Raw genomic sequence first — 13,399 nt, 5'->3', positions numbered from 1 at the left:
AGTCTTGCCAGGTATGATTATGAGGCCCCGAGAGGCACCTATGCCTGGAACAGCATTTCTTGCCCATTTCTAACTGACATTTATGTAAACTAACATAATTCCAGACATACTAGGTAAAAAGGTGAATTTCAGTGGAATAGCAAATAACAAATAAGAACTATAAGAGGCTTTAAGAAATGAAATAAGATAATAGATACCATAGATGGCAGTGATAAACGTATTTCTGCCTGCCAAGGAGCACTCTTACCGAAGCTGCTGCCTAATCCGATTCAAAGTCAAGAGAGAACTCTTTCTGCGGATACGATGGGGAGTGGAGGTAGCTTCATCCTGAGCTTCTGGTGTCTGTGCCTCCCTGCAAGATATCACAGCAAGGTGACAGAAAGCAGTTTCAGGCACTGGGGATCAGCAGCAGGCCCTAGAAGAGAGTCAGGTGGCCTGACTTCCTCCTATTGCTTTTGCAGGAGCTAATCACTTTGCTAAAAAGTTTGTAATTGAAATTTGACTCAAACCCAAAGAAAAAAGTTTGCTTAAAGCTTATTATTTAAATAAGACTCACCATCCAACTAGAGACCAGAATATACTAACCTCAGGCACAGTATCTTGTCCTTTTTTCTTTCTGACATATCTATGACTTTACAGTCTACCCAGCTCAAGGTTAGCAGAAATGCAGCTATATATAAAAAACAAAACATTTATCAAGCAAACCTATAATGAGCTGGATGCTGGAATTTCTGAGCAGGAAACACTGAAATGTGTAATTTCTGGCTCCCCACATTATTTGTGCAGTCCATTATTTACAAACACTGCCTAGTGCCAAACTGTAAACTTTGTTCTAGATGCATTATCTTCTTGTACTACATGTATTTGAGAATGGTTTCCAGTGTTGTTTTTCATAAACTAAAAAAATGGCTGTTAAAATGTGGCAAGTAATGAAACCCAGGACTACGAAGCAATTCAGGTTTGGGAAATTATCTTCTGAAGCAGTGATCCCCAAAAGGCATCAGGGTATACCAAAATCATCCAGATCATTTTAAAAAATGCAGATTCTTAGGCCTGACACTTGGAGATTAAGTCACTATTCCTGGAAAGAGGCTCAGAAATCTGTGTTTTGGAAAAGCTCCAGGTAATTCTGACACATTCAGACTTGCGACTCACTGCTCTAACTTTATGTACTGTGACCAACACATTTCACATCACATGAACCATCTGGATTTACTCTGTGGGAGGAAGGGTAACGTCCCCCTCACCTCTTTTTTTTTTTTTAAATTAAAAAAAATATTTTATTGATTTTTTACAGAGAGGAAGGGAGAGGGATATACACTCCCAATCTCACTATAGCTAAATGCATCCACTGAAGTCATACAAAGACATGAGTTAGAAACATCGATGAGAGAGAAACACCGATCAGCTGCATCCTACACACTCCCCACTGAGGATGTGCCTGCAACCAAGGTACATGCCCTTGACCGGAATTGAACCTGGGACCCTTGAGTCCGCAGGCTGATGCTCTATCCAGCCTTGGGCAAACTACGGCCCGCGGGCCGAATCCGGCTGTTCTATCTGGTTCTCTTGCTCTCCCCTCCACTCCTTTACTTTGAATTTATATTAGTTCACACAAACATTCCATCCATGCTTTTGTTCCGGCCCTCCGGTCCAGTTTAAGAACCCATTGTGGCCCTCGAGTCAAAAAGTTTGCCCACCCCTGGGACCACTGAGCCAAACCGGTTAGGGCTCTTACCTCTTTTTTATCTTTTCTGGTTTCAGAACCACAGAAGGCACCACTGAGCTTCTCTTTCCCCCTCTGAAAGGGTCAAGTGTTATTTCCTGACTAATCTCTGTGGTTTTCAAAGCTGGGACCCGGGTTCTCAGGATCATGCGACATTCACGTGAAGCCTTGTCTTGCTCAGCACAAGAGCGACGCATCTCCCCCGTTTTCTCTGGGGCTTTCAGAGCTGGAGATGAGGTCTGGAGTCCATCAGGCTGAGACCTCTTAGAAGGTGAGGTGATCTCAGAGGCCACTTTCCGTTTAGTCCTTCTGGGAGAATCCAAAGACACCCGCGAAGTCTGCTGGGAAATCCTAGTGTTAGGTGTCACAGGGAAACCTAGGCCCAAGAGAAATCACCACAGACAATGTGTGAATTTTATAACTAGCACTATATACACTCCCAATCTCACTATAGCTAAATGCATCCACTGAAGTCATACAAAGACATGAGTTCTCCATATTTTGAATTATTCCATACTTTCCCCCTCCCAGGTCAGGTAGCTATATATTCTAGTCTCTCTCCTAAATTCTGTGGGTGATTTTCCTGGTTAGAACCATAAGTCAATTATTAAGTCAGCTTTTGTAGGTAAATGTTTAATTGGATTTCTCTGAAGTAATCTATCAGACCACTGCACATCCTCAGCCTCATTCAACAAAGAGCATTTGAAAAACTTATACCAGTGGCTCTGTTGACTAACACCAAGGCCTAGATTTTTCTTAGCTCAGATTAAGTCTACCAATGGAGAGAAGTTGGATCCCTGTGGGCAACCAGTTGGGTTCAGTGAATACACAGAACCACATTAAGATTTGCTCCCCTCTCACCATGACTGCAAGCACCTCGAACCTGACATTCATTCAGAGCTATCAACTGAGCTGTTAAAATGGCAAGGTATGTGCCAGGTGCTCGGAGGAACCAAAAATTGAATGAGACAATCCTGGTCCCCAATTACAAGACACTTGAGTCCAACAGGGTAGATGATATACATGGCTGTCTATAATATGAAGTAAAATAATTGTTCTAAAGCACCCAAGTGCTAATGAAGATGGCTCATAAAGATAGGGCATGAAAGAAAAGGCCAGATCTTACAGGGCTTTGAACATGAACAGAAATAAAATAACCTAACTCTATTTCACCTATAATATAAACATCAGAAGAAAAAATTTAACCAACTTTACTTCCTCAATGGAATACATTCTAAAGGTATAAAGCAATGCAAATAAAATTTTAATTTTCACTTAAGTTTACTGCCAGTAATAGTACTGGCATAGCGATTGAGACTCTTGTGTGTGTATTAGGCTTCTCCTGGGAGTCAGGGCTCTTCTCCCTAAAGAAGGTCATACAATCATGTACTGTGGGAAGAAGGGGAAGAGCCCTATGTTTATAGACTAGAAATATCAGTATGATTTCAAGAATTTTAAAGTATATACGTCTTTTAGCTCTTCTACTAGGGATCTACTAGTTAAAGGCAATGTCACCTTAGTAGCAGATATCTTGAAGAAATGGCTCATTTATTATTATTTTAAAATCTTTATTGCTGCAAGTGTTACATATCTTCCTCCTTTTTCTCCCATTGACCCCTTCTGGCCCACCTCCGCCCCCTACCCCAGGGCTTCACCACCCTATTGTCTGTGTCCATGGGTTATGCATACAAGTTCTTTGGTTGATCTCTTCTCACCTCCCACCCGCCTTCCCTCTGAGATTCTGACGTCTGTGCCATGCTTCTATGTCTTTGGATCTATTTTGTTCATCAGTTTATTGTGAAACTCATTTACAGAGCTCAGTATCACTAATCATAGAAAAATACAACAATGACACACCATCTCACACCTATTAGGATGGCTACTATCCAAAACAAAAATAACAAGTGTTGGGAAAGAGGTAGAGAAATTGGAATCCTTGTACACTGTGGGTGAGAATGTAAAATGGTACAGCTGCTATGGAAAACAGTATGGTGATTCCTCAAAATAGAATTACCGTACAATCCAGCAATTCCACTTCTGGGTATATACCCAAAATGAAAGCAGGGACTTAAGCAGATATTTATATACCTGTACTCATAGCAGCATTAGTCACAATAGCCAAAAGGTAGAAGCAACCCAAATGTCCATTCACAGATGAATGGATAAATACAATGTGATATGCACATACACACCATGGCATATTATTTCAGCATTAAAAAGACAGGAAATTTTGAGACATGATACAACATGGATATACCCTGAGGGCATTATCAGTCAGAAAAAGACAAATATTGTATGATTCCACTTATATGAATTATCTTGAGTGGTCAAATTTAGAGAGAAAGTAGAATGGTGGCTGCCAAAGGATGGGGGAATGAAGAGTTACTGTTTAATGGTTAGAAGATGATGGTGATGGTTGTACAACAATGTGAATATATTTAATGCCACTAAACTGTGCACTTAAAATAGATTAAAATGGTAAATTTTATGTTATGTATATTTCAACATGTGTCCAATCAGTACCTGGACCACTGCTGCACTAACTTACTATTGCAATATGAATATCTTATTCCTTTAGCCTCAATTGCCCATTGTGACCCATTCCACACTTACTTCCAAGCTCTAGCCTCTTCCTTGCCCTTGGGGTAATAAGATGGGTAGGAATTTGGTGAGATTTGGAGGTGGAGTGCCTCAATTCAATCCTTTTGACACCATGCTTTGCTGTGGTCCAAGAAGGGCTGTCTATGCTGCGATTCTTGGTTTCCACGGACTTCTGGCATCTAGGACTGCCTTCTTGTAGCTTACCCAACTCTGCAAACAATTCTGGAGATAGTGGTTTGAAGTTCTCCTCATTCCAAGAGAGTTTCACAAAGAATGTCTTCTCATTTTTCAGATCTGTAGGCAACACGTCATGTGGGGCTAAGGCTACTACCTGAATTTGGAAAGTAAAGGTGAATAGGAAGAAATGAGGACCAAAATAGTCAAGGAATGCTCCATGATGGCTATACTCAAAAAGCATATAAGTCTGCATCCTTATCTGGAACGTTACTCTTCCAAACTAAAGAGGCACAGCCAAGGCATAGACTCCTCCTCACTGATATCCATACTCTATGTTGGTTTCTTTTCCAGGCCATGCTATTCAGCCATGCCAAATTTCCCGACAGAAACTTCTCTAAGCATGCCCCAGTGCTCAGTAGTCTGTAATGGCTCCCCACTATAGCAAGATCAGATTACGTACACTGAGTTTCAATGCCTTCCACAATCTGGCCTCATTTTACCTCTGAGTGCTCAATACTCTTCAAAATGGCCTTCCATCATTAGTCCAGCGTGGCGTGTCACAGTCCTGCTCCTTCTCACCATAGTGCTCCTCCCTAAACACTCCTCCCTCTCTGCCCTTCCAAATCTACCTATCTTACTGTGTCAACTTAGACATCTGCCTTTCATTTCTTCACTCTGAGCCCAGATTAGAAAAATCTGACTATAGTCATGCCAGACTGAAGTCTCTCTGCAGCACCATTAAATCAACCACCTCGTCACCATGAGACCACAATTCACACCATGATCTAATCTCATTTTGGGCCTGAAGTAGCTTGAGGAATAACCCATATCTTAGTCTCCAAACTAGTGTCTCAGTTCAGACTATAGCTCACTGGAACCTGATTTATCATAAAGTCCCATAACACAATTTGCCTGCAGTAATCAGCACTCTTTGTACTGCTTTATTGAAGGTGAAGTCCTCATTTAAGCAAGTGTAATCAGCCTCGCAATGCTTCATGCCTACCACAATCATAGCTAAACATAATTTCCCACTGCGGTACATTTGCTAATTCCTGCTCATCCCTCAGATCACAACCCAAATGTCACTTCCTCCAGGAGGCTCCTAACACATGGTAAGTGATCTCAATAAATATCTGTTAAGATGAAGTAGACAGACAAGGGGAAAAGATGACAAACCGCAAAAAATTCATTTCCGTGAGGTAAATCAGAGTCAGTAATACATTTAAGGTCATGCAGTTTAGGAGGCAGACAAAAATAAGCTTCAAGATAGAACTGAAAATCAAGGCATCACTTACCTGCACAGGGCCAGAGATGGTCTCGGCATCAATGTTGCTGTTACAGGCTGGGTAATCATACCAGAATATTTCCTGCACATCGGGCTTCCGACCCAGCAAATGCTGTTTACTGACAGAAATTTCACAGAATCGGATAAACCACTGTACTCGAGCACGTTTCTTGCAATAAGGTTCAGAATCTAGGAAGGATAGGTAGAAAGGTTAAGAAAATGTAAGAACATTTTATTAAGTACTTCATCTGTGTCAGACACTGTGCTAAGCACTTGATGATACTTGATTAACATATTATTATTATTTTTTAAAATATATTTTATTGATGTTTTACAGAGAGGAATAGAGAGTTAGAAACATCGATGAGAGAGAAACATCGATCAGCTGCCTCCTGCACACCTCCCACTGGGGATGTGCCCGCAACCAAGGTACGTGCCCTTGACCGGAATCGAACCTGGGACCTTTCAGTCCGCAGGCCGACGCTCTATCCACCGAGCCAAACCGGTTTTGGCAACATATTATTTTTAATCCTCACAATAACCCTACAAGGTAGGGACTATCGCTATCTCCCTTATATAGGCAAAGTAATCAAGTTACAGGGACCTTAAATGATTTTCCAATGGTCACAAGACCAACCAGCAGCAATTTGACTCAACCCCGCACCCATGTTCTTCTCACTTTGCTCCACCACTTCCTAATTGTGACTGTCAGTCATCAAAAAAGTTACTAAAGGCATTTGAGAGGAGCGATTCTAATCAAGGGCACTGAACAAACCCTATAAATCAATGCTTATAAAGAAGCCATCCAACAGTAGAAAAGCAAAAATCCTGGCAAGAATCAGAGCATCAGCCACTGAGATGACTTCTGGCAAACATGTGCTTGCAATCTTCAGTGTTATACTACACCATTAACATTACTGCATGCCAGCATTAGCGCCAAATAAAAGGACATACACTCTAGTGCCATCACCATCATCACCTCTTCTCTTCCTTCGCTCTCTTCAGAGAGAGACTGAAGCACCACACAAGGATTCTAAAATCTGCACACAGGGCCCATACTTCAAATACTGAAGTCCATACTGTTGAGGTGCTCCCCCGCCTAGTGGATATTAGTTTGCTGAGGTTTTCCTCCATATTGTCAAATATCCTTCCTATGTAGGTAATGTAAAAACATCTTTATCCACTCACTCTATCAGTTCCTTTATTTTAGGCCTCCTAATTGCCACAGGACTAACTCGAATTCCTCCTGGAAGAGGCAGTTTTGTGTAGTTTCAAATTCTTCCTAATCCTCCTTTTGGAGTGCTGCCCCATTTCCGCCTTTCTGTGCTCTTCTCTGCTTTGCAGAGGGTAAAAGCTCAGACAATCAGCAGAGGCAGTGAGTGTGGACTTGCAGGCTCTGGTTAGCACTACTTCCCCTTTTGCTCTTCCAGTTTTAGGGGCAGCAGTGGCTTTCTGCACTTACTGATCTCGGGGAAACACCATTTTTATTTTTCTACTCTTTTCTTTTTTTTAAATATATTTTATTGATTTTTTACAGAGAGGAAGGGAGAGGGAGAGAGTTAGAAACATCGATGAGAGAGAAAGATCAATCAGCTGCCTCCTGCACACCCCCCACTGGGGATGTGACCACAACCAAGGTACATGCCCTTGACCGGAATCGAACCTGGGACCCTTGAGTCCACAGGCTGACGCTCTATCCACTGAGCCAAACCGGTTAGGGCTTTTTTACTCTTTTCAACACTTAAAGTCCCTCTGGGTAAAACACCTACTAAAGTGTTTTTGTTTGTTTTACTGACTGAACATCAACTCATACCAATCCAACCTACCTCCTCTCTCATTAAGAATTTGCAAATTTCATTACTAACTTCCTTATGCCTATCAGAAAGCAAATCACCTATTTTTTTCTTCCCCCTTCTTCCTGAATTCATCCTTTCACTCCATTCCAAAAATCCAGCCTAATGGCCATTCTTTTTTTTTTTTTTTTTAATATATTTTATTGATATTTTACAGAGAGGAAGGGAGAGGGATAGAGAGCCAGAAACATCGATGAGAGAGAAACATCGATCAGCTGCCTCCTGCACACCTCCCACTGGGGATGTGCCCGCAACCAAGGTACATGCCCTTGACCGGAATCGAACCCGGGACCCTTCAGTCCGCAGGCCAACGCACTATCCACTGAGCCAAACCGGTTTCGGCCTAATGGCCATTCTTACCCATTCCTAAAAATAATAGAAAAGCTAAATTCTTGAGCCCCGCCCCCCAACCCCATTTTATCCAATACTGCTCTAGAGTAAGTTCACTTGATGGAAAAAGGTACAGCTGGCGCTAAAGTGACCCAACCTCAGAATCTACGGTTCACGCCCTATATGCTGCTGTGAACAGAGGCTTCAGTAACTGCCCCTCTTCCCCACCACCTAGCACTTCCCAATTATTCGTGACAAGGAATGGTTTTCATTCCAACCCAAAACTCACCGTCTTCAAACAGCTCAATCAATTTAGCAACATACGGATTTTCATCATCATTCCCTTCAACCAACACAAACTGTCCAACTTGGATGCGAGTCTCAGTCGAACAACCTTTTGATGTCACACTCATTTCTCTAGGAAGTAACAGGGAAACATGTTAGGCAAGTGTTCTCCAACTGGAAAATCTCCTAAATAGTTCTCTCTGCTGACCAATTCTCCTACTGGAAAACCAATTCACCCGTTTCTATGCAAGAGTAGACAAAAAGGGTTGATGAACTGTTTTAGCATGAATGATTAATCCAGAAGCCTTAATATGAACCCTACTTCTCTCAGCCTTCTATCGAAGGCTTCCAAAGGCATAAAAGCTGCCCAATAACAATATCAAATTAATCATGGATCGCTAGGGCTGGGAGGACACCGTAACATCTAATCCTACCCCGTTATGCAGAATTACATAGAATCTACCTTAACTGACATTATCATACATATCACATTTTATTAACCTGACGTCTTCTTTTAACATTAAACTGCTATATTTATGCTACCATCTTCTTGCATCAAACAAAACCTCTCCTTACAATCAATTCCTATACTGTCCCTTAGTCCTCAATATATAGCAACTAGAACAGGCTAGATACAAGTTATTAACAGTTTAGCCTGGAGAAGTTGTATTTCCAGGACAACCAAATCACTCACTTGTAGGTTTGGTAGTGTAGTTTTCGATCCAACAATGGGCTGCCAACCCACGAATAAGTCGGTCTGCTCTTCAGCCTTGTAGAGCAGTATGCCATGGCTCCTGTGTAAAAGTCACTAACTCTGAGTAAACATGACAACACTTTGATGGATTATAGGGCACAATCCCTGCCTTCAATGAGTTCAACCTTCTTTTCTGCCCTAGCTACACTCTCCCACATTTTAGACTTAGAAAACATTTTTAGGAAAAAATCAAAGCTCTATGAAGATCAATCTTAAGCAATTTAGTATCATCTGTGTATGTCTTGCACTATGCTTATCTCTTCCTATCCAGGGAAACAGGAGGGTCAATATGTAAGAAATGAACTATAAATGTTTAGAAGTACTTACTAGGTACAAGGTACAGTGATAGGCATGAAACATCTAGCAACTTAAAACTAAAACACAGTGATACAGTGGTTGGTTGTGTCTTTATAACACTTATAATATAGAAAGGGATAAACTATAGATGCACCAAAGGACAAAATAGTGTGAAGAATCAAGAGAAAGAGCCAGAGAGACTACTGTAAGTTAGAGGACCAGGTCTTGTGGCTATTCGGGGAGGAAGGGCTTCCTATATGGGTTTCCTGAATTGAGTATTAAATAATGAGCATATATTGATAAAATGGAATGAAATGAGGGATTCTAAGAGATGGAGGCAAAAACATTCAAGAGGCATTTGTGGGAATAGCAATGGGTTTTATTAAGTATATTATTCCACTTACATTAAAAGAAAAAAAAAAGTGTCACTTACCTGTATTGCTCTGACAGTTGTAAGGGGTATTTTTTTGGCGGTAGCTAACAGGTCCTAGATGTAAGTATTTTGAAGAGCTGAAAAGAAATGCTTGTATTAAAGTACATGGGTAAAAGATGTTCTTATTGACAAAAACAAAAATGTGAACTAAAAACCCAATCATATATGCTAATCTTTAAAATTTGGAAACTGCCATTAGCCCTAATAATAATGCCAACCCATTATCTTACATTTAAACGATTAAGAAAATAAATCTTTTTTTTGGAAAAACCATGACTATATATATATATATATATATATATATATATATATGTGTGTGTGTGTGTGTGTGTGTATATATATATATATATATATAGTGAACATAATTATTATTTCAATAATATATTCAGGTTGAAATGGACTTCTATATGTAGTATTAATAAATTAATATTAATTAAAATAGTGTATGTACATGCTCCAAATGATAATGATGTAAAAATTATTATTTTTAAAAATTCTTTGTTGTTTAAAGTATTACATAAGTCTCCTTTTCCCCCCACTGAAGAAAATAAATCTTATATAAATGTCTAACCACTCTGCTGTGCACCTGAAACTAATACAAAATAATATTGAATATCTACTGTAATTGACAAGTAACAATAAATAAAAAAATAAGCCTTTCCTCTAAATTCAATGCTTTTCTTATGAAGCTATAATTTGACAAAACTGGTATAAAAAAATTTTTTTAATGCAGTCTGACAAAATTACTCCAAATGACTGATAGCAGGACCAATAACTGCAGTCTATGTTGAAAACAACAGAATTAGAATAGTATATTACCATTGATTGGCTGCCTCCTGCATGTTCCCTTCTGGGGCTTGAGCCTGCAACCTGGACCAGGAATCAAACTAGCGACTGCCTGGTGCATGGCATGACACTCAACCAACTGAGCCACACTGGCCTGGGCTCGCCATCTCTTAAATAATCTAATTATAGGATAAATGGCCCGATCTGTCACTTTGACTATGATATTTGATTATGCTGGCACAATGACCTCATGTTTCAAACAAAAAATTGGCATAGAGTAGACCATTTCCATACCAATAAGGTACTTAATCATGTCTAGTTAAGGCATCAAATCCACACTCTCAACTCTTAAATCCAGACCATATTTCAGCTAACTAAAGTAGGTATCCTTCAAAACTAAGTGAAGATAAAATTTAACATTTCTTTTCTAGATCATGAGCTGTGTTCAATGAGACCAAGTAAAGTAGTTCCCCTTATCCTCAGAGGATGTTTGAAGATCCCCAGTGGATGCCCGAAACCGTGGATACCCAACCCTATACATATATCCTGTTCTTTCCTATATCTACATATGTATGATAAAGTTTAACTCACAAATTAGGCACAGTAAGAAATTAACAACAATAATAAAACAATTATAATAATATACTGTAATATAACTTATGTGAATGTGGTCTTTCTGTCTTTCAAAATAACTGATAATCAATCTAATAACTGAGCCAGCTAATAGGTGGGTAGCTCATACAGCCTGGATGCGCCGGACAAAGGATGATTCAGTCCTGGGCAAAAGAGTGCAAGATTTCACTACACTACTAAGTATCTTGTGCAATTCAAAACATAAATTTGTATTTCTGGAATTTTCCATTTAATGTTTTCAGACCGCAGTTAAGCAGGTAACTGAAACCTTGGAAACTGAAATTGCAGATAAGGGGGACTACTGTATAGGCATATATGTGCACAAGCGTGGGTGACTCACCCTCGGCTCAGCAGTCAGAGGGTATAGGAAAGAAGACTATCTGGGCCTGGACTACATAACCTACCTCGCCTGGGTCTATCACTGCTCCAGGCCTGCTTTTCCAAACCTCAAACAGACCAAAGCTATTAGTGCTCTCAGACTCTTCCTGAAAATCTTTGTAGGGATGGCTCAAGTCTTAGCTCTAGTGAAACTTCCTCAGAGGCCTTCACTAATACACAATGGAAAGTCGCCCACCCTGTCCCTTATACTTCCCTCAGGTTCAAGTTCCATTACACCACCCTATTATCAAAGCAATAACTACAACATTACTTTCTTATTTAGTGTTTCCCACATTCGAATGTTGTCTTCCAAAAGAGCAGAGATCTTGGGACTTTATCTTGTTCATAACTGTATCCCCAGGACCTAGCTTAGGACTTGGCACATAACAGGTGAATGAACAAATGAATATGTGAAAATGATTAGGGCAATACCAAGTGTGGTAAGGATGTGGAGCAGCCAGAATTCATACACTGCTGGAGGGCATGTGAATTGGCAAAACCAATTTGGAAAATTGGCAGTATCTACTAAAGCTAAACGTATGCGTATCCTATGACCCAACAATTCCAATACAATTTACCCAACAGAAAAATATACTTATCATCAAAATACATGAGCCAGAATGTTCACAGCAGCATTATAAAGCAATGAAATTAAGCCAAGCACAAAGTGGGGAAACCTCACAAAATAACAATGAATTAAAGAAGTCAGACGCCAAAGAATACATACTATATTTAGTCCATTTATATAGCATTCAAAAACAGGTAAAAGTAATCTATCCTATATAATAAAAGGCTAATATGCAAATCAACCGGTCACTATGATGCACACTGACCACGAGGGGGCAGATGCTCAACACAGGAGCTGCCCCTGGTGGTCAGTGTGCTTTCACAGGCGGAGCTCTGCTCAGCCAGAAGCCCTGAGCCGGTCTCATAACTGGCGAGCGTAGCAGTGGTGGCGGGTGCCTCTCCTACCTCTGCATCAGTCAGGCACACCCTGAGGGCTCCCAGACTGCGAGAGGTGCTGGCCGGGCTGAGGGAACCCCTCCCTGAGTGCACAAATTTTGTGCACTGGGTCTCTAGTCGTGTTAGAAGTCTGAATAGAAGGTAACCTAGGTAACTGAAAGGAAGCATGAAAGGGTTTTTCTGGGATGCTGGTCATGTTGTTTCTTTTTTTAAAAAAATATATTTTATTGATATTTTACAGAGAGGAAGGGAGAGGGATAGAGAGTTAGAAAGAGCGATGAGAGAGAAACATCGATCAGCTGCCTCCTGCACACTCCCCACAGGGGATGTGCCCGCAACCAAGGTACATGCCCTTAACCAGAATCGAACCTGGGACCCTTCAGTCTGCAGGCCGGCGCTCTATCCACTGAGCCAAACCGGTTAGGGCTGTTTCTTTCTTTTTTTTTTTTTTTAAATATATTTTATTGATATTTCACAGTGAGGAAGGGAGAGGGATAGAGAGCTAGAAACATCGATGAGAGAGAAACATTGATCAGCTGCCTCCTGCACACCTCCCACTGAGGATGTGCCCGCAACCAAGGTACATGCCCTTGACCGGAATCGAACCCGGGACCCTTCAGTCCGCAGGCCGACGCTCTATCCACTGAGCCAAACCGGTTTCGGCATAGGGCTGTTTCTTGATCTAGATGCTGATTACATGGGCATGTTCACTAAGAAAACTTATTGACATGTTATTTCTAAAATTTGCTGATTAGGTGAAAGAGATTATAAAGTACTAGAGGCCTGGTGCACTAAATTCATGCGGGGGGGGAGGATGTCCCTTAGCCCAGCCTGCACCCTCTCGAATCCGGGATCCCTCGGGGGATGTCCGACTGCCGGTTTAGGCACTGGCAGTCAG

The 13,399-nt window shown here is 40.9% G+C and overlaps 1 protein-coding gene across 1 annotated transcript in view; it reads right to left on the bottom strand.

Moving 5' to 3' along the window:
• ORC1 (origin recognition complex subunit 1) overlaps positions 1–13,399 on the bottom strand; it is a 29,273-nt gene that overhangs the window by 13,104 nt on the left and 2,770 nt on the right. The window contains exons 2-8 of the mRNA XM_080657223.1: positions 9,742–9,818; positions 8,952–9,051; positions 8,262–8,389; positions 5,800–5,978; positions 4,340–4,658; positions 1,739–2,102; positions 248–352 (exon numbers count right to left, since the gene is read on the bottom strand). Coding sequence (XP_080513349.1) covers positions 248–352; positions 1,739–2,102; positions 4,340–4,658; positions 5,800–5,978; positions 8,262–8,389; positions 8,952–9,051; positions 9,742–9,818 — 1,272 coding nt within the window. The remainder of the gene's footprint in view (positions 1–247; positions 353–1,738; positions 2,103–4,339; positions 4,659–5,799; positions 5,979–8,261; positions 8,390–8,951; positions 9,052–9,741; positions 9,819–13,399) is intronic.

The sequence above is a fragment of the Plecotus auritus genome (genome assembly GCF_963455305.1).
Source record: "Plecotus auritus genome assembly, chromosome: 2".
Taxonomy (NCBI): domain Eukaryota; kingdom Metazoa; phylum Chordata; class Mammalia; order Chiroptera; family Vespertilionidae; genus Plecotus; species Plecotus auritus.
Note: the sequence above shows the minus strand (reverse complement) of the source record. Positions and strands in the feature narration are given on the sequence as shown.